We start from the raw sequence: 21,483 nt of genomic DNA, 5'->3' as shown, positions 1-21,483 counted from the left end.
GTTGCCTAAGATTTGGTGCTTGTTTTGGGTAGTTTATTCCCCATTGGATCTTCTTTGTATATTCTCTAACATCCAGTTGCATGACTTTCTTTAAGAAAGAGTATTATTAGGTGTTTTAATAATATTAGCGTGCGAGATCTAACCTATTTGCGTATGAACCTTTTCTACATTAATTAGATGTCTTGATCAACATTATTTTACATCAAGTTTATTGCTAATTGAATTGTTAATGAATTTGACCTACCAAACTGAGATAGATTATTATTATCGTCATAATTTCATATGGTCATGATTGGAGGCTAGTGTTTTTTTATTAATCGAATGATTGGCTTCAAGGAAAGAAAACCTTTTGAAGGTGTCCAAATCTGGTATTTGGTAAAATATCGAACCAATGATCTAATCTAAACGTCTATAATAATCTCATGTTCCTCTGATAAATCTGTTGACATTTGAATTTTTACCGACAAAATCAAACATACGTTCAACAAAATTATTAGCAATAAAAGCTAATAAAACTCATCAGCTTATTCACGCGGGCTAGAGACTGACCCGTGAAATTTAAACTGCAATTCATTTGAAAAGTTTCCTTCGGCCCATGTGGAGTAAAGAAAAGTAAAATCGGAATGAGGTAGGAATCGTTTTGATAATTTATAGTCCAAGCGTCAATAATAATGCCGTGCTCCTCGAGAAGCTAAAAGCTAAACTGACTCACAATCAGAAGCTAAAAGCCAAACTGACTCAATCAAACATAAAGTCGTCCATTCGTCTTCACTTCTTTCCAAATCGACATTAAATTCTAATAAAAAAGAGAAGACTTTTATTTGTTCACACGCGTTCACAGATACGATGAAGTCTTCTGCTCTCATCTACCCCCATCTCCTCACCCACCCCCCCAACCAAAACAACCAAAAAAGGAAGGGCGTGGACATTGAATTCTAATAAAAGAAAAGATCTTTTGTCCGTCTTTTCTTTTTTGCTTATTTGGAAAATAAAGTATTTAATCTCATTAAAAAAGTAAGCTACTCCATTGGCTCCCAATAATATTTCCCTGTCTTCCGGGAAACGTCATTCGCGACCAATGAGATTTTTTTCCTTTCGTTTCTTTTCTTTTTTGGCAACTTATATAATAAATAACAATTCACAACTACTTAAAAAAAAAAAAAAAAATCAATTTCTAGCCCTCGTGCACTTTTACTTTAGAAGTTAATCAATATATATTTCATTTTTTCAAGTGGCTAAAAAGTTCTATAAGGCAGTTGGAACAATTGAATTCTTGTTTCACCCAAAATCCATAACCAATGCAGGGAATGGAATTACCATTTGTCATGCAACCTTCGGGTTGCAATACAACCCAACATGGAAATTATTATAAATAGCATCTAAGAAAATTATATAGGATTAATTAAGGAAATGAAATTATACTAATGGGCACAGCAAATGAGCGCGGGATGAGGGAATTATAGAGGAGGAGGCGGGGTCCTGCCGGCTCAACAAGCTCGGCTTGCTGCCGGAGAGCAAATGTACCGCAGCTCCAAGAACAATGGGAATATGCACATAATAAATTATTCCATGACTACTCTTGGATTATATTTTCATGATGCTTTTTGAATCAACTTTTGATAATAATTTTAATCATATTAAAAATTGCTAATCCATTACATTGGCTGGTATTAAAGTTTCTGGTTTTTTCTTTAAATATCTCCGTTTCAGTCATTCGCATGAAAAGTAAAACTGATTGGGGAGTAGCGTTTCTCTGTCATCGGCTGACGTTGCGCCTTATTTACTGATATCCAATTAAACCTTGGCACATATATATGACGTGGAAATTCAAAAAATTATTATTTTTCTCTTTTCCTCCGCTTGAGCTTGGCTATCTCCACCGCCCAAGCCGCCGCCGCCGCCGCCCTTAAGCCACAGCCCCACCGTGGCCATCACGGTTTGCGGCAAAGCTGTTGAGCTCGTCGTCGGTAGCCATGGACGAGCCAAGACTCGAGCTCAAAGCCGTTGAGCAGCAAACCAGATCAAAGCTGTTGGGCGATGGTATCGTCACGTCCAGGCCGATCTCTGCGTCCACCCTCTCTGTCGTCGAGGCGGTTAAGCCTTGGCCGCGAGCGCTCATCCACAGATATGAAGATACAGAGCAGCGGTCGGCCATGGGCGGCCTCTCGTTCATAGAACTGAACGCACACCCTCTTTGTTGTCTCGGCGTCTCAGCGGCAGATTAGGAGACAAAGACTAGTGGGCTTCGCGTCCATGGCCGTGGGCGACGACAACCTCCGCATCCACCCTCTCCGTCGTCCCGGCGGCAGATTGGAGATTCAGAGCAATGGGCTCGCGGCCGAGACTCCATATCTGAAGCCATGGCCATGAGCGACAACCGACCTCCGCGTCCACCCTCTCCGCTGTCCTAGCGCTTGAGTTGCAGATTTGGAGACGCAAAGCAACGGGCTTGCGGCCAGGATTCCAGATCCGGAGCCATGGCCAGCGGTTCTAATCCATGGAATCTCTGTTGAGTGGTGGAAGGAGAGATATTAGCTTCACCCATGGCTTCTCTCATGACCAAATCTAGCCCTCGATGCCGGATATGGAATTGAGGTAGCCGGCGGAGGAGACGGCCAAACTGGATTGATGCGGCGCCGGCAACTCCGACTCCGCCGGTGGCGATGACTGAAGGACGGGCGGACGTTGGGCTCGTGCAGATGGAAGGGGAAGGAAGAGAGTCTAGGTGGATTAGGGAATTTTTAATTTATTTCTCTGACGCCATGTGTCAATTTGTAATTTGTTAATAACAAGTGCAGGCCACGTCAGCCGATGACGTCGTGCTTGCAAACCACTTCTCCATTTCTCTGGTCATGTGGTGGTGCAGTTGGGATGTGGGAATGCCCAAAATGATAGAGAAGCCGGTGGGGATTTCTGTGGTGCAATGTTATACCGCGCCTCAGGTTTTCAAACTGGCAAATGCCGATTGACTTTTTTCTTCTTTAGGGTTTTACAATGGATACGACACCCATTCTAGACATGATGGAAACATGTTGTAAATCGTCAGATTTGTGAACAATTAAAACCACATGCATACCCATGAAAAAGAAATGAAACGCACACGGAAAAAAGAGAGAAAAAATATTAAGTGTGTGCAAAAGAGATAAATGTTTAAAAAGGCAATTTGGAAAGAAATTTGAATGGTTGTGAGATGGGAAGATGTATCTTCAATTTTGAAAAAGTATGATATTCTAAAATTAATTGACAATAAAATTAAATGAATTGACATTTTCACAACAAAAAATTGTTAGTTCACGGCTCTTTCATATTTTGATTTGACTAACTTACCTTTTTAGATTATTTTTCACAACTTTTTCAATTTTTGATTAGACTAACCCAAATAGAACTCGAAAAAAGAATACAATTCAGGTTATCGGATCACCCTATTTTGTTTTTATATATTTTTGGTGGTTTTTCCTATTCTCTAGTGGCCACTATAGTACCATAAAACCACATCTCCAAATTGAACTCCTCACTTATACCAATTTTGTTTCACGGTATGGAGCAAAATCAAACTCCTCTAGTGATCAATCTCACTTGGAACTTATGCAAAGATCAATGGACCAATCTCCTCATTTGGATCGCGAATCCAAGCAATTGCAACAGTGATGAAAGAAAAACAAGAACAACAAAAGAAGAAAAACGAGAAATTGACGATAGTGGAATGTAGATACCAAGCAGAATAATTTGGTTTGAGTTGCTCTTTACCCGGACTGGATTGTTGACCTCCTCATGGATTTGAGAGTTTGCTTTGACGCTTTTGTGTGGAAGTCATGAGGATCGATGAGGGGGTGTTGGGGGGAAGAGAGAGAGAGAGAGAGAGAGAGAGAGAGAGAGAGAAGAGTCGTAGGAGTAGACGCATGGAGCATGCAAAGACAATGAGAAGGAACAAAAGTAAGAGCGCTTCACAATCTTGGAGAAGATAGGAGAAGATAGATACAGGAGTGAGAGAGCTTCATGATCTTGGAGAGTCTACAATGGAGACAACGGATTTGGGAGCTAGAAAGTCTCCAGCGGAGAAGATGGATTTCGGAGCAAGAGACCAAATGATGGATTTGGGAGCAATCTGGAAGAGTATAGGATATTTTATGGTACCCGATTTTCCACATAATACCTGAACACAAAGAATAACCCTCAGAAATAAGAGGTTTGGTTCAAGTCGATTCGGTATGGCCTTTTTCGACAACCCCATGTATATCTTCCTTAAACTTATTACCCATATCTTATGCATATGCCATATATCCAAGTAATTCAAGCATGCAAGAATATATCCATCTATGCCACCACAATTGATGCATTATAAACTTGGGGTCAGCTAGCATTGAATCGAGGCCATTCAACTCAAACTTCATTTCTCATTTCTACTTTCTAAGTCATAAGAAAACAAATCCACCTCGACATCGTATTTTCTAGGAATGATAGCACAGCAGTAGAAAATCAAAACTACGACAAGATAACCTTCTCAAATGGAACATAACCAGAACTTCACCACTTTCCATATACCAATAGAAACTTGCCCCCATGCTTTGTTGTCTCTCTTGCGATTTGTTCGGCTCAATTAGAGTCTTCCACAGAGTAGTGTTTTTGAGAGTTAACTTCAACTTTACATTCATAGTTGGTACTTTTTAAACATGTGATGAACATAAGTCCTTACTATATCAATTTAAAATGAACAACTTAACAGGTTTGGGAAGAAAAACAAATACATGGTCGTGGGTATGCACCAACAGGATGAGATTATTTTCTGCCGCCCAAGCACAATGAACCATTCTCATCGAGGACAAGTCAACAAGACATGATCACATTATGCCGGTTTTATTCCAGCATTACACCTATTGATAGCAGCAATCCTCCTAAAAAACTTTTACACGAAATGTATATGGAATATCCTGATCCATCTAAATTGACCCGGGCATTGAAATAATAGTAGTCAACACATTTAAACCTGTAGTTGTTTGTTTTTTTGGGGTAGGAAGAGTGGGTGTTTGAAGCTGGATTCATTTAGGCAAAATCACGAACACCTGGCCGACAGAAAGCAGTGGGGTTTCTTAAGATGAAATAGAGAAGGGACAAGCACTGGCAGTGGGAGATAATCTTGTTCACGCAGCTGTCAATGGCTATCGAAGCTCTATACTCTCACCCTACACCCAAGCCATCATTCGAAATTCATGGATGATCTTGTTCCATTCTTACCTCATGGAATTTCGGACAAAACAGAGCAGTCCAAAGAGACTATCACCCTTGCTCTCCGCCTCATCAATCATCATTTCCTTCGTGGCACTCCATTATCTCCTTGTAATTGTGCCCCAGCCTTTGATCAAGCGTGAACTTATGACGTGCAAATAAACTCTTTGACGAAGACAAGAGGATAGAGTACCACAGTTGTAAAGGAGTTAAAATAAAATTAGGTTGTTTAGATCTCAATTGACTACAAAAAATTCAAGAACTAATGGTACATTATAAAACCAAAATACCTTTTTACCTACTCCTTCTTTTTTAAACTGGAAAACATAATATACAGTCTCATTTCGTAAAACTATCAGACAGATAATCTTTACATATCATCTATTCACTCACTCATAAAATAACTATTGAATAGATTTTCCAAGAATAAGTCATTATCAGAGTCACGGAAGGTATCAGTCAAACACACCCTATGACATGAAGCAAGTTTGCTCTCTCATATTGTCATGTTGATCAAGCCAAAAGATACTAATATTCATATTGAGAATTTTCGGATTTATGAGCTAAGAATTAAATCTATGCACTGAAATCCTGCAAAGAAAATTCCAAGTTGCTATCACCAAATTTAGGTCTAGTACACTGCTCTTCTTAATATCAAAGGGAAAGTAGAAACTACAGATTTTGAATTGGAATTTAGCAAGCAGACATGTAAAAAGTTCTTCTACAGCCAGCTCAATTTGGTAAACATAGATTCGGTAGATTCCTTTGGCTCAGGAATCACTACTCTTATTGAATACCATAAAGCCAGTACATATTTATGTACCACAAACCTGCTTGAAAAATCATTATTCATTATGTAAGATGTTGAGCATGATATACATGAACAGATGACATCATGCATGCGCATAAAAAATGGACTGACATTTGTGTACAATGCAAACAAAATGCCACATGTGACAAAGTATAACACTGTGGGAGCCACCTCTTGAACCTCGTTAGGATAAACTGTCATGTGGTGGGAGCCACCTCTTGAACCGATGTCATCTGACTGTAGAATCCTATTATAGTGTGCACATCAGCATGTTTATCTATATGATATTGTTGTAGCAAATTTGCTCAATGTAAATTGATCAGACTGTCAAGCAATTGGGGAAACAAATTACAAGCTTACTTTCTGATTCTAGCTTGGCTCTAAAGTGATTAAACTGCTCACAAACAATTTTTCAAAAGATGGCTTTGATTGTGTGCATGTATGCGTGCTAGCTCCTGGAAGCAATGGATGAAATGGTTTGATGGAAATCGATCTAAATGACAGGAATAGCAAATTGCTCAGAAATTAAAGTGGAAGTACTGTGATTTATTTAAAGGTGCGATGCAGAGAATAAAGGAAATCAAAGCAAAGAATACTAAACTCAAAGGAATGAGCCAAACCAAATTAACTGAAAACAAGATTACGAGGACATTAACATTGCTGGAATTGAAATTAATCACAGTTTGTACAAATGACACTCGAATGGAGACATGGACATCGATGTTACAACAATACTCAAAGGAATCAGCAGTAATTTTGGTAGTGTTCCGGCGTAATTTCAACATATCTTTTTCCTCTGCATATCTTCTATTCATAAGTCTTAAATTCCCTTTGATTATTACTAGGTTGATGTCCATTTCTTAACCTAACTTCTTTTATATATCCATGATTTCTTAACTTAACTGCTTTCATATATCCATAATTTCTCAACTTAACTAAACTTCCAATCCCTGAGCATTTCTCATACCGTTTCCGCTTATTTTGAATTTAAATTAGGTTGAAGACTCTCTCTCTCTCTCAAACTTTGGTGGAATGGTCTTTAATGAGCATCAAAACGAGATTGAACTTGGTATAGCTTGGTTGTGATTTATTCACCACCAATGTATAGTGACTTACTGTTATTATACGAGACGACAATTCAGTCACACAACCAAAGGAGACAAAGTAAACTGAAGCACCAAGGGAAAGAGAACTCCCTGCCATCAAAGGATGAAGCATCAAAATTCACAATATATGATCAGCATGTCAAACAAGAACATCCAGATCACTCTATGCAATCTCGGCTTGATCGATGATACAAACAAATTCGTCATTATCATCTCTGAGGCAAAACGTCGAACTAGTGGTGATCATGAAGGGTGAGGTGTTCTACAAATAGGAATTCCTATAAATCGGCAAGCAATATAACATGAGCAATTTGAGATAACAATTTGAAGCTCTCGGTAAAAGGCAAACACAGAACAATTGTATGATCGAGTCTCGATGAATCGACTCCGTCCTACCTTGGGGAGATCCGATCTGAATGGTTACCTGCTAATAAATGAAGACACTGAAAGACTTGGAGAATCTCACGAAGCCGAAGCTAAGGAGACGAATCAATTCAGCGACGAAATTGCTCGATGAAGATATTCAGATGCAACTGGCTTCGACCGCGGGCATGGACACTGGATTTGGTCCAGAGCGCTCAAGATGAGAGAGGAAGATATTTTTCTCGGTCTGTGCGCGTGCATTCTTGCTTCGCTCGGTTCCTCAGCTCTCACGCACGCACCAAGCGAGGGAGAAAGAGCACAAGAGAAGTTTCGATCGGTGGTGATGAGCGTCCCTTCTCTGCTCTGTCGCGGCCGAGGTTGCGGTGACCGGCGAGGGAGATTTGACGGCGGGTGTCACCGATCGGAGATGGTACAGACGATCGATTGATGGTGATGGAGCCGTAAGTAAGTGGCATGCTCAATCGCATTCTTTCATGTTGTGTATTTCACCAACTATTTATTTCCATGATTTAATGATTTAAATATTACGAAATAACATAATTTTGACCATTATGTAACAATATAATTTAAATCAATCACATGACATCACTATAACTTTTATGGTAGATTTGATTATATAATACTTTCGTTTGTTTAAGATCACATATATTTCAAACAAAGTAAGCATGTAAAAGCATTTTAAATGATTTTTAATTACTAGAACATTGTATAAATTTCTCAAAATTTGTAGCATTTAGTATTAAATACTAAAAAATTTAGGATTTAAAGCTAAAGCACAATAAAACAAGACAAGAAGTATAGCAAAATGGTACTGTCATGTTTATTACATGCAAATAATATATTTACTTTGTCCAACTTTTAAAATATCAATTTCTTATGTACATGCAGCGTCATGATATTTGTTAGTATGTAAAATTTTTAACCTCTTTTAGAAGGTAAGACAATAAATAGTAGATAATTCTTTTGTATTCATATTTAAAAGATAAGACGTTAATTGATAACCTGCGAATCATCTTCATTATCTCAAGTTATGATTTCGTCCATCTATAGTTATGTACGAGCATAGTGTATTTTAATATATGCATGGGGTACCTATATAATTTTTTGTTTGGCAAAAGCTCGAGATGTAAATGCTCATTAGGTTTGCTCAATTAACAATACAAATAGCAATTTCTTTTTGGAATGGTTCTTCAATCAAATGATTTTTTTAACAAAAGAAAAAAAAACACTAACGCGATAAACTAGGGGTGATCGGTTCCCGGTTTGGTTCGGTTCCACCCAAGAACTGGGAATCGGACTGGAAGGACTTGTTCCCACTTTTCTGGATCGTGGACCAGATCGGCTGGTCTTGGAACCGAGAACTAGTCCGGTCCAGTTCCAATGAACCATTACTTGTTTTCATTTCATTTAACAAAAAAAAAATAGTAAGTACTAGTAAAATAACGCACAAGATTATGATCCAGTCAAGTTTTCTTATTCACTTTGTGACCAGCAAAGTGACGCCCCATTAAATTATACATGTCCACTTGGTGAAAACAAAAATTAAAATCCTGCATCATACCCTATGTTCTTGCATTGTTATGAAACAAAAAAATAAGCTAAAGATCCATACAAATTTGAAATATCACAGAAGTTTTTCTTTCCAAACATACTTCACACACTCACCTTCATTCTCATGGACATAAATGTTATTAGAGAGGCAAAAAACAAAGGAAAAATAGAATCCGAACTCAACAAAAATTCAACACATAGTTTGGCCATTGTTCAATACCATCCATTAGCGGTCCTAACTAATCTAGAACAAACCCTCCATGGAATAAAAAACAAAATCAAATGCCAAAATTAACACAAGAGAAAGACATTCAACATTAAACTACCAAACTCCACACATCTCGCCGAATCACTTAATGTTGCATGGCCCGAGGGGAATAGATTCTTTATTCAAGCAAGCAAAATATGATCAAAGTCGAGAGCCCAAAACTTGCTAATAATCCTGCAATAAGTATATATGATAACTCAACATTAGTTTTAAAGTAGAATTACTTTTAATTGAACTCAAATAATTAATGAAAAATCTCACCACATATATTTCTTTCACTTGAACTTGCAAACTCTATTTATCGGTAAGCTCTGAATGAACATTATTCATATCTAACAAAACAAAATAATAAATAGAGCATTCACTTATTAGATATACAAAAGAATTACAAGATAAAAAGATACATCGATGACTTACCCCATTCAAATCTTTCCGCATTCTCAATGCACTCTTCAACATTAATCGGCATGCTAATCTTTCTTAACCAATCTTGAGTGCAAATCAAAGTTTCCACCACTGTAGGAGTTAAAGAACTTCAAAAGTCATCAAGCACACGACGGGATGTACTGAAAGTTGACTCCGAAGCAACGGTTGTTACAGGAATAAATAAAATATCTCGAGCCATCAAAGAAAGGATTTCAAACTTTTGGCTAGTAGTTTTCCACCACATCAATAGGTCAAGATCACGACTTTCTTCACGTTCGGCTTTAAGATACTTATTGAGCTCAGATAGCTTACCTGCTGACACTTTTTTCTCCTCACGAAGAAAGATAGCAAATACCTTGTCTGAATTGAAATCCTCAACCAAATCAAGATCATCCTTCTTACCCTCCTCATGGTTATCAGGATCCCAACTACTATCAATATCAATACCCAAATTTCTATCACAAGAACTAAAATAAGATTTTTCATAAAAATGAAACAATCTTTCCAGGGGAATTCTCTCCTTATCATACATTTCATCAGCTTTCGCACTATCATCATAAATTAATCTATAACAATACCGCACATAGCTCATCTTTCTTCTTGGATCCAATATCACCGATCAACACCATCATATTTACTTTTTCAAAACTCCCATAGTATTTGTCAAACTTCTCCTTCATCTTTGCACCCATAACTTTCAAACTAATATCTGAAGCCTTCTCCACTTGTTTCAAAGTTTTATATAAAGTTGCTATCTCATTGAAATAATCATTCGCAGTGATATATAGAGTCTTGGACATCTTGTTGGTGATATCATAAAAATTCTTTAAAAATACTAAAAGAATTCCAGCATATTCCCAATCTTCATGTGTATGAGTGTCATAATCAAGCTCACTTAAGAAAGAAGGATCATCTTCTTCCATCATTTCAAAAGCTTTTCTGAATTTAAGGTAGTATCCAACATGAGATAAGTAGAGTTCCACCTAGTTGTGATATTAAGACAAACCGAATCCTTATAAGTGATCCTTGCACTTTCAATGCAACCTTGAAATGTTTTGGCTCTCATGGGAGAACTTCTCACATGGTTAACCACGTTTCGAATACGTGTAATAGAATCATGTACCTCGGTCAATCCATCCTTCACAATCAAGTTTAAAATATGAGCCATGCACCTCATGTGTAAAACATCACATTTTAAGATTAATAGCCTATCTCTTGATAATTTTTCTTTTAAAAATCCAATGGCAATATCATTAGAACTAGCATTATCCACAGTGATTGTGGACACTTTTTTCTCTATTCCTCACTCATAGATGCATTTCTCAATCATTTTCCCGATATCCTTGCCCTTATGACTAGGCATCACCACAAAATTGATTATTCTTTTGTGCAATTTCCAATCATCATCAACAAAATGTGCGGTGAGACATAAATAATTCAAATTCTAGAAAGAACTCCAAGTATCAGTCGTGAGTGCAATCCTAGACTTAAGCTTACCAAAGTAAGTCTTCAAACTTTTTTTCTCACAAAGATATAACTTCATGCAATCTCTAGCCACTGTAAATCGTGAGATGTGATGAAAGAGAGGTTGTAACTGATTAATAAAATCACGGAATCCAACACGTTCAATCATCGAAAAAGGTAGTTCATCCGTTATGATCATTCGAACAAGCATTTGTCTACAACGATTTTGATCGAATTCCCATGCTGATAAGCCATTTGCACTATCATCAGTACTAGTATGCCCCATTGTTATCCCTTATGCTCTACGTGGGGTGAAATTTTTTTGCTTCTTATCTACGTTGCGAGGATGCTTATTGAACATTTTCAAGTGCTTTAACATAGCGGAAGTACCATTATCAACAGAGTACGTATACTTGGCCCCACAATAATTGCAAATCACCATAGTTTTCTCCTTCTCGGTTTTTCCCTTATGAAAATGAAGCCAAACTGTTGATGTTCATTTACCAGAACTAAGGAAAACAAGTATTAGATACTTTGTTTGTGTTGGATGCCACTTCGATGTTATCAATTTCTTCACCTTGATGTTCTAGTGAGTCTATCATAGGATTCATATCATCATTTGATTGATCCACTTCCATTGACATATAAATAGATCGCCTGAATCAAACAAAACATTATAATGAGCCATCAAACCATCATATTCATTTACAGCAATAGGGATACTAAAGATATGATTGCAGCCTTACTTCTTAATGTCATGGCCATATTGATCATATAACTATACCTACCAAAATAGATACTAAAAAATTAAGCAGATATTAAGTTGCAACTCGAGCAAGAGCAGATTTCTAGCAGCCAAAGTGATACATTTTCCTCAAAATGGACCATCGACAAACCAAAAACAGAATTTCATATACTTAAACCGATCAAATAGAGAATGCTAATGAAAATGGGCTAAATGAACACTCCAAAACTACAACTCCTCCAACACAAACTCGCTCGAAAAGGGAAAATTGAAGACTTTGACCAATTCATAATTGGTCAAAGCATACAAGTGATTCTAATCAAAATCCTTGAATCAAAATACCATCCGCAATTCGCATCAACAAACTAGAGAGATCAGACCTGACAACATAAACCTCAATGCCCCTAAACCAAATTCATTCCTAACCATCATAGGATTGCCCCCGAATCAATCAATCAATTGGCAATTAAAATTTTCACAACTTGTGGAGAAAGAGAAAAGGTACCAATTTTGACAATGGAAAGGCGTTTGAGCATCGAGCTAGGCCGGAGGCAAGGTCGTGAGAGGGGAAGGTGTCGACGTCAAGGCTTAAGCAACTCGATTGAAGCTAGGCATGAGGCAAGGCTGCGACTACGGGAGGCTGCGACTTACTGCTACATGCTTCTCACGACCTATCAGCAGACACATTTAGAGACTGAACAACCAAGCAAGCTCCAATGAGACTGCCACACCTATATCAATTGTGACAAGTAGATCACATCAAAGTTAGATGAAAAAGCGAAAAAAGAAAATCACATAAACCGAATTACAACAACATAGAAATCATCACAAAAAAGTAAGGAAAAGTTACTCCAACGCTTGAAAACCGAACCAATGAATAATCGTCGGCATTGTGTCACAAGTGGCACATAGATCATATATGAACTTCCTTTCTCACACAGAGACTTTTTTTGCTAAATAGGGAACATCATTTTAAAGGGTGTTAACAATTTTGAATTGCCATGAGACCAAAGTTAATAAGAAACTTGAATTTCACATAAAAATTAAAGACAAAGTCGACAATGAAGAACAATTATAAATATAGCGAGCATTGTCAACTAAATAAAAATCAACGATAGTGATTCACTCTATTTTGATTTTTTTTCTAAATAACTATTACACTGATTTCTAAATCACTAGTAAATGTAAATACAGTCTCCAAGTGATAAACACTACAAAAAGACAGCGATCTAAAACCGACGAAAGTGAAGCCGAGAACGCACCTGTGTCAGTCAACATGCAAACATCACTCTAAAGAGCAGGAATGCACAAATCTTGGGCAAAGGGTAAGAGGAAGAGAGCCAAGCTTAAATGCACAGAACTCATGCGAAGCAGAGGAGGAAGAGAGCCAAGCGTTAGAGCGAGCGAGGCGTCAAGGTGAGGCACTTGCTGAGCATTAGAGCCAGCAAGGTGTCGAGGTCAGGAGCTCGAAGAAGGAAGACAGTCGAGTGTCCGAGCAAGCGCAGTGAGGCAAGACCTCACAGATAGGCGCTCGGAGGAGGAAGAGAGCCAAGCGTCAGAGCGAGCGAGGCGTGAAGCGAGGCATCGGGGCAAGACGCTCGGAGGAGGAAGAGAGCCGAGCATCCAAGGGAGCGAGGTGTGAGACAAGAAGTTGCAGCAAGGCACTTGGAGGAGGAAGAGAGTTGAGCGTTCGAGGGAGTGAGGTGTGAGGTGGGACGTTGCAACGAGGCACTCGGAGGAAAAGAGCCGAGCGTCGGAGCGAGTGGGGCATAAGGTGAGGCATTGGGGGCAAGGCGTCGAGCGAGCAAGAGGAGAGGGGTTACGGTTTTGAGAGGGAAAAGCAAAGTGAGAATTGCCACCGAATTGGTCCATTGGATTGCAAAATTTGGGAAAATGAAAGTTGATGTGATGGTTATTGTAGATTAGAGCCGAAACTTTAAAAAAAAAAAAAAAAAGAGAGAGAGGGGATAAGGTTTCAAGAGGGAAAGGAAAGTGAGAATTGCAAAATTTAGAAAAGAAAATCTCATGTGATGGTTATTGTACAAAGTGTAGATTAGTTCAGAAACACAAAAGAGGGAAGAGATTAGCTTTGAGTTACGAGAGGAAAAATGAATATGATGGTAATGGGTAATGTAAATTAGTTTAGAAATTAATATATATAAATGGTCGGTCCGATTGGTTCGGTCGGTCCAGTTCAGACCCCAAAATCGAGAACCAAACCACCGGTCACCGGTTCCAAAATAGGAACCCGAGACCGGACCGAGACCCTCTAGGACCGCCCAAACCGACTGGTCTGGTTCGTTTCGGCCGGTTCTTGATTCGAGCGGTTTTCGTTGCACACCCCTACGAGAAACTAGCACAAATATAGAAAGGGAGGGATTTTTGTGACATCCAGATTTTTCAACCCTGTCTTCTACTGAATAAATTAGGCATTTCATTGACACGCCATGGGTTATTCTCAAAGCCGATCACTCTCGAGATCATGAGACTATCTAGGAAATTATTGAGGAATTTTAAGACAATAGACTTGAAAATTCGATCAAGAATCGGCTTCTCGACCGTGTCCATCTTTAGAGGTCATTACGGCATAGTTAAAAATTGATTTGAAATTAGAGATAGACTGGTTCGACAGAGATATGTGGCTAATCGTGGGTGACCCCACTAAATTAGAAAATTCTCGTCGACCAGCCCTAGATTGATTTTCTTATTGTTTTGGTACCCTGTGTCCGCATTTGGATCCTCAAGTGGGTTCATAGTGGCTCAAAGAAAATCGACCACGGGTTATTTGCCCTAAAAAGTTCTAAAAACTACTCGGTAGTATAGGTTACGCTAAAAATGCACCAAGTTAAAATTAATCGCAAATTCAAGTCCGATTTCAGAAATTGGAGTTTCTGTTATGTCACAATAAATTTTAGGAGTATCGACTCAGTCTCTGAAGATTTTTCTGACATCCGACACTTTTTGGGAAAAAGTCATCGCGGGGTTGTTTTAGTGCAGAAAATGCTAGAGATGGTTTTCGGTTGCAAAATTGAGATGCAAGATGGGTTATTGGATGAGGAAAAATAGCAAGTGAAGCATTGAGACATCGATTGAAATTATGGTGGCCAATTTAAAATGAATCAAGAGAGAATAGAAGAGGTGAATTGAAGCAAGCACTTGAGAAATTCGCAACATCTCCACACCCTAGCAAAGAATGGACCACTTGGGAGGTTATATGGGGCATTTGATGGCTGTTCAAGGCGCCAAAGATTTTTACATGGCCAAGATTGATTCTTGGATGATATTTTTGCAAAATATCAAGCCAAGGCCCCACCTCTCCCTCATCCTCTCCATCATATTGCCGTGAACTACTTCTCCACCATTCCCCCCCAATTCATTCGACATTTTCAGGAAAGGCATAGAAGAAGACCGAGCGGAGCTCCCATCGTTTGTTGCAGCCCTTCTCACGTCTCAACGCCCACGGAAGAAGAAGCCCCACGTGTTCAGTCAAGGCCGCAAGACCCAGCTTGCCGTTTGTTGACTGAAGCTCCTCACCGCTTCATGCGTCCAGCGAAGACACCACCGAAGCGAGGCCACGATCCACCGAAGCTCCTGCAGGTTGCCACTCGTCAGTTTCCCCTCAGCTCCGGTCAACCTTCCAACGGAGGACTTGGCTCGTTGACTGCCCCCATCGTCTTTGGTTAGGCTCCACGAAACAGCTGCCACGAAGCAAAGTCCTGCAGAATTCCAACCGAGAGAAGTCCTTCGGTAGCGTTGTCTTCATCTCGCCAACGCTGCCTCGATTGAAATTCTCGAGCCAACAACTTTGGCCCGTGAATTCCAGCAAAGTCGAAGCCACCCAGCAACAAAGACAGCAGCTCCTGCAATTCGGACAAAGCTGTCCGCACGTGTCTCTGGCCCAGCTCGACAATTCCAGCAGCCCACGGCCAACAGCTTCTTTGGGCCGTGTATTTAGCCCATCTGCTCCTGCATTTCAGTTTTGGCCCAACTTCCTTCAGGTCAGCCCAAGAAGCCGGCCCAGCTCAGCCCATCTCTCCATTAATTCCATTGGGCCCAATTCAGCAAGTTCAGCCTGCGAGGACAGCCCATTCAAGGCCCGTTCAGTCAAGTGAAGCCCAATCCAGTGCAAGAATAAATCTCAGTTGGGCCGAGATTTGTTGGGCCGAGCTTAAGGCCCGGTCTAAGCCCGCCGGTGTTGTCGAAAGCCCGATTTCGGTCGCCGTCGCGTCGCCGTTGCGGTGATTCAGTCTCCGCTTTTACCAAGTGAATTTTACTCACTAATGCTTTCTTAATTTGCTAATTATGCTTAGGGGTTGGTTAGATTTAATTAAATATAATTAGGTGGTTAGATTAGTTTAGATTAATTAAATTAGAGACTTAATGATGCATGTTAGGTGGTTAGAAATAGACATTAGCAAGTAGGCATGCCATGTTATTTATGGAACGAGTCTCGGTAATTTTCCGGGCTCGTCTCGGCTTCCAATTCGGCATGATGGGCCTAAATTGAATTTTTTATAATTATTTATTTAATTTTCGAAATTAATTATTTAATTATCTATTTTCCGGAAATTCAACCGGGATGGCTGGTGACTGGAATTTCGTGCGATTGTCGTGGTGCGGTCAATTTATTTATTTGAGCTTTATTTGGTGCTAAAGTAATTCATGAGTGATTTTAAGATTCATTCCTAAATTAGATCTTGAAAGGGTCGGGTGGGATCGTAAAGCCACTAAATCTTGAAAGGGTCGGGTGGGACCGTAAAGCCACTAGGTCTTGAAAGGGTCGAGTGGGACCATAAAGCCACTACATCCCGAAAGGGTCGGGTGGGACCGTAAAGCCACTAAATATAAGAAAGTTGCTTGGTGTTGGATGAATGACCTAGAAATGGTCCGACTGACATGAAATTGACTAGGTCGATTTGATCGATGCTTCGATCGGTGATGTGATTGTTTGAGTACCTATCGAACTATACTAATATGCAGATGGAATCTGAGGCCAAGGTAAGTCCTTTGACTCATGTTGTGCTTAGGCAACCGAGTAGTGTATTGGTTTACCAATCGAGTCTTAGGGGGTAGAACTCGCTGGGACATGGTCTCATTGGTTATTGAATAGCCGTTTCAGGACCCTGAGGAGAAGCTGAGGAGGAGGAACCTAAAGGGGAGAAAGACTTTTGAAGAAGAAGATGATCCAGAGAGGGATCTTGAGTATAACCCGAATGTGGATTGAGATCCCATCCATTTTATAAACCCTGTCTTAGTGTAGATAGGTGTGAGACAAGTATGCTGTGAATAGTATTATAAATATACTATGAGTTATGCTGTTAATAAAAGTATGGTTGTGAATTTCAATAAGAAAATAATATGGCTTGCTTTTCTATCCCATTGTTTTATTGTCTGGGGATTTATAACCACTTCCGCATGCGCATGAGTAACAGAAAGGGTCGGCGATACTTAGTCTTGGGATATCGCACTTTAAAATCGACCAAGGAAGAAGGATGGGTGCGTCCTCGAGGATTGGGGCGTGACAATTTTACCCGCCCACATTGGGCCACAAAAGGAAGAAAAAATAGAAATTGAAAAAAATAAAAAAATAAGACACACTCGCAATCCTTATATACGTAGATACTATCAATCCCTCACACACATTCACACAAACCCTAATACAAATAACTTGGAAATGACTCCGAATCTTTTCGCAAAACCTCTGCTTTACCTCTCGCAGTGGCCCGCCCCCATGCTGATGACACATGAGCCTGGCATGATGCCCCTCTTCTAATATATTAAGTCTCTCCCTCCATGCATATGTTCGAGTTTATTGCACAATTTCTTCCATCCGTTGCTCCCATAGACCCATGGATTCCCATCATCCTGAAATAGTGAAGCTGGATCCATTAATCGATTCTTTTCAAGCTCAACCTTCAAAGCATCCTCTAGTGGATCGGATTGCATCACATATCCCAACCTTTTCACCGTTGCACCCGCTACTCTAATATTAAGGCTAAATCTCAGATAACTCTCGTCAAATTGATTAAAGTCGACTACTCCCTCCAAGAATCCCCACAGTGCATTTGGTTTGAAGAGTTGAAACCACACGTGATCCGTATCAAATGAACCAAGAGTTCCTGATTGCTCATTTCGCCTTTGGCCGTTAACACGTGGTACGATGTCAAAAGATACTTCCTTTTCTCCATCTTCTACATCAAAGTTAACACAAAGAAACAATCCTTTGAACTTGTTGTACAAGTCTTGCGAAGCCTTGAAAGATATAGTACTGTCTTCAACAAGGACAAACCCCTTTGGCATCTCTCTTCCGGGGCTAACATTCCGATAATCAGGCCAAAAGCTAGAATAGCGATGCTTCTGTTATATGGGTAAATTGTTAGGAGTATCCAAGTTTGTAATTAGTCAAGAAGAAGAGTTTGACTGGTACATATTCCTAGTAATTCCACTAAAGCTAGAGTTCTGTAATAATTAGACATATTGATCCTTACTTACATTGGAAATCCTTCCCTCACAAGTGCTAGCCACCCCTAATATTAGATTCAATCACCCCAGATGTAGCTCATACAATACGAGTGTACTATATAGGAAGTGAAAAATTGATGGAAAATAGAATGGCACGTCCAAGAAATTAATCGCCCCCATCAGACCCCATTGTCTAATGTTCATTGTTATGAGTTCACTTTAGAGATCGTCGATTCTTTAGTACAAACTGTCCTAATTGAACTCCAACTTACTTGCAACAAACTTAACATAATTACAACAAATTAAAGAAAAAACTTCTACTTGCACTCAAACTAATGGAAAATTGGAAAGGAAAATCTAATGCAAGCCCTCTCTATAAACCAACCTCATCCAAACACTTGCCCGTTTTATGTGCTCTAACTTTATATAAAAGGAGAATCTGAAATGCAGTTCTCTATTAATAAAATTAAATCACACTGCCCAAGTAATCCGCATGTGGCTAGCAAGGCATGTAGTGCGACGGTCCCCTATCATAATAGCAACAAACACCTAAGAGTGAAAAAGGTCTCGTGTCGAATTATTGAGTTATTATAGTTGTGTAGTTTTATCTTAGTCCGTAGAGTTGATCTAGTACTATTATTGGTGTTGGTTGTTATGATCAACCGTAACATCAAGAACCACGTGTCCATTTGTTTGGTAGGTTTTCTAAGATTTCAACTGTATTTTTCAATACAAGAATTACGAACATCGGCTCTTCGTCATTGCGGCAAGTTGAGATTTTGTTAAGCTTTATACACATGTGCAGAATGACTTTATATTAAATTTGTTTGTTTGTCTAGAATTTACAATTTTTTTTTTTACATGCACCCAATGTACACTATATCGACACATGCATAAACACACGCATATACACACGCACACATTTGAGGGGGAGAGAGAGAGAGAGAGAGAGAGAGAGAGAGATACCTCGATTGAAAAATCAACCATGTGCTTCCATCCTAGTTTATGACTTTTGGATTACCTTCATCCGAAACCTCATAGAATAAAGCTGGATCTAGCAATTGATTGTCTTGAAGCAAAACCTCTGAATCATTCTCTAGTGGCTTGCATATTAGTCGGAATCCACACTTTTTCACAAGTAGTTCATTACCATAGGTATAGTCGCGTACTCTAATGCTAATGTGGAAATGAGTCAAGTCATTTGGACCAAAATGGTCTACTGTCCACAAACACTCTGGTTCCATATACTCAAGCCACACATTATCCAAATCAAATATCTTGAAATGCCTTGTATGTATATTGCCTTTGCAATTAACAATTCCTATAAGCTCAAATGGGCGAGATGTAGATAGCTTATACAAGCTTGCTTCTACTTGAAATGCAACACAGATAGCTACTCCTAGGATCTTTTCATATAAGTCCTTTGAAGCCATAAAAGATAAATAGCCCTCTTTATTGGACAACAACCACTTTGGCATCTCTCCTCCAGGTAGAACAACTCGACTCTTTGGTTGGCAATGAAATCTCTGTCATAGATGTAAACTGTTAGATAGTTTTTTAGAAATTGGCCCCTAAAAGGAGGACTATGAATGAGTTAAGTGGCAATCCTAGAGTTTTATATATAGTTAGCAATAGCAATACAAAGATTTTTTTTTGTACTTAACTGGTGGAAACAGGACAAGTATTGTTGAAGATTTTGTAATCGGATGAACATGTGTTATTGAAGTTTTTCATTGGGCGGTCCTTGTAATTTAACAGCGAACTAGAGTTCTATAAATAAAGAGAAAATCTTTTGCATTGTCTTACAGCAACCTCCACTATATGTTTGCACAATCACTTTCTATATGTTTATTTTTTTTAATTAGCCCACCATTCCGGGATTTTTAGCCTTTTGTAATGCACAAACACCTAATGCAAGCCACAATGTAGAGAGAGAGAGAGAGAGAGAGAGAGAGAGAGAGAGAGAGAGAGAGAGAGAGAGAGAGAGAGTCTAACCTCAGGCATGAACAAATCATTCACGGGAAACCCATTACGGACTAGCTCCCGAGTTGAATATAACTCAACGTCCTCAACATCACATATGTTGGAGGGAATTCTAGTTAGAGATTTGCAATTATTTGCCTTTAGTGTTCTCAATTTCCCTGGAATCTTGGGGATCTCCTGTAGTTGTTGGCAATTTGAAACCTCCAATTCTTTTAAGTCATTTAGTCTCTCCAATGTAGGAAGGTTAGTAAAATTGTTTCCAGACAAATATAAAGAGAATAGGCGGGGACAAGAAAGATTTTCCAAGAACTCTACTTCTGATAGATGGCACCCTTCAAGATTCAACCACTCTAACATAGGAAATCCCGTCTTTGTATGGGGTTCACTCAAATCCTCCTCCTCCTCCTCCTTCTTTGGAAACTTGATTAGTTGTGAGCAGCCACTAAGTTGCAAGACTCCAAGATTTTGCAACTTGTAAATGCTAGATGGAAGGATTGCCAGTTTCTTGCAATGAAATAAAAATATCTTCTCGAGAGAGACAAGATTTTTTATGGATGTAGGAAGTTCTTCAATTGAAGTCCATTCAAGTTGAATTTTTTCAAGCTTTTGTTCTCATTTGGAATATCAGGGAATCTTTGCAATTTAGAGCAACATCCTAAATTCAACGACCGTAACTTACGATGATTTGCAACTGAATCATGGACACGCTCCAAGTTTTCGCACCCATGGAGAACCATTTTCTCGAGATTTGGAATATAAGAGACGTCCGGCATACAAACCAGTGACTGGCATCCACCCAAGTTAATGAACTTCACTATTTTAAAGTCCTGCAAGAACAATAAACCAACTTGCATAGATATTCTAGGATGATCAAAGAAAAAAGTGAGATATATATATATATATATATATATATATATATATATATATATATTCATTTCAAAATCTGGCTGTGATTTTAAAACAAAAATCACTTGATCATATTTCAAGCGACATGTGATCAGAATTCACTAGATCATATGGTTTATATAGAGCACATCCTCTCACTTTATAAAATGAGTTT

At 39.0% G+C, this 21,483-nt stretch overlaps 2 protein-coding genes and 1 long non-coding RNA gene across 4 annotated transcripts; all 3 read right to left on the bottom strand.

Annotated features, from left to right (window-relative positions):
- Positions 1–4,954: 4,954 nt before the first annotated feature.
- On the bottom strand, positions 4,955–8,012 carry LOC120287761. Its single transcript, XR_005546034.1, has 2 exons — positions 7,151–8,012; positions 4,955–6,281 (listed from the first exon to the last, which is right to left on the bottom strand). It is a non-coding gene; the product is annotated as an uncharacterized LOC120287761 (long non-coding RNA).
- Positions 8,013–9,637: 1,625 nt separating this feature from the next.
- LOC120287100 lies at positions 9,638–10,692 on the bottom strand. Its single transcript, XM_039299783.1, has 4 exons — positions 10,343–10,692; positions 10,082–10,236; positions 9,761–9,859; positions 9,638–9,675 (listed from the first exon to the last, which is right to left on the bottom strand). The coding sequence occupies exons 1-4, from the start codon at positions 10,690–10,692 to the stop codon at positions 9,638–9,640; spliced, it is 642 nt and encodes a 213-aa protein (XP_039155717.1).
- A 6,911-nt stretch (positions 10,693–17,603) lies between these two features.
- Positions 17,604–21,204, bottom strand: LOC104457173. 2 transcript variants are annotated; one of them, XM_039301171.1, is made up of 3 exons: positions 20,436–21,204; positions 19,407–19,966; positions 17,604–18,335 (listed from the first exon to the last, which is right to left on the bottom strand). In XM_039301171.1, exons 1-2 carry the CDS (start codon positions 20,778–20,780, stop codon positions 19,439–19,441), a joined length of 873 nt encoding a protein of 290 aa, XP_039157105.1. In that variant the 5' UTR covers positions 20,781–21,204; the 3' UTR covers positions 17,604–18,335; positions 19,407–19,438. The 2 variants fall into 2 exon arrangements, with proteins under 2 accessions (XP_039157105.1, XP_010070417.2); XM_010072115.3 differs by having other exon boundaries at positions 20,436–21,193.
- Positions 21,205–21,483: the final 279 nt, after the last annotated feature.

This window comes from Eucalyptus grandis, chromosome 8, assembly GCF_016545825.1.
Source record: "Eucalyptus grandis isolate ANBG69807.140 chromosome 8, ASM1654582v1, whole genome shotgun sequence".
In the NCBI taxonomy this organism is placed as follows: Eukaryota; Viridiplantae; Streptophyta; class Magnoliopsida; order Myrtales; family Myrtaceae; genus Eucalyptus; species Eucalyptus grandis.
This window is presented reverse-complemented; position numbering and strand designations above follow the sequence as displayed.

Coding starts and splice junctions, on each gene's coding strand:
- LOC120287100 (XM_039299783.1), bottom strand. CDS start 10,692: ATGGAAGAAGATGATCCTTCTTTCTTAAGTGAGCTTGATTATGACACT. Junction 10,237..10,342: donor GATGAGCTATGTGCGGTATT/GTTATAGATTAA, acceptor ATCTTATTTTAG/TTCTTGTGATAGAAATTTGG. Junction 9,860..10,081: donor GGAGAAAAAAGTGTCAGCAG/GTAAGCTATCTG, acceptor TAACTCCTACAG/TGGTGGAAACTTTGATTTGC.
- LOC104457173 (XM_039301171.1), bottom strand. CDS start 20,780: ATGTTAGAGTGGTTGAATCTTGAAGGGTGCCATCTATCAGAAGTAGAG. Junction 19,967..20,435: donor ATGATTTGTTCATGCCTGAG/GTTAGACTCTCT, acceptor CATCTATGACAG/AGATTTCATTGCCAACCAAA.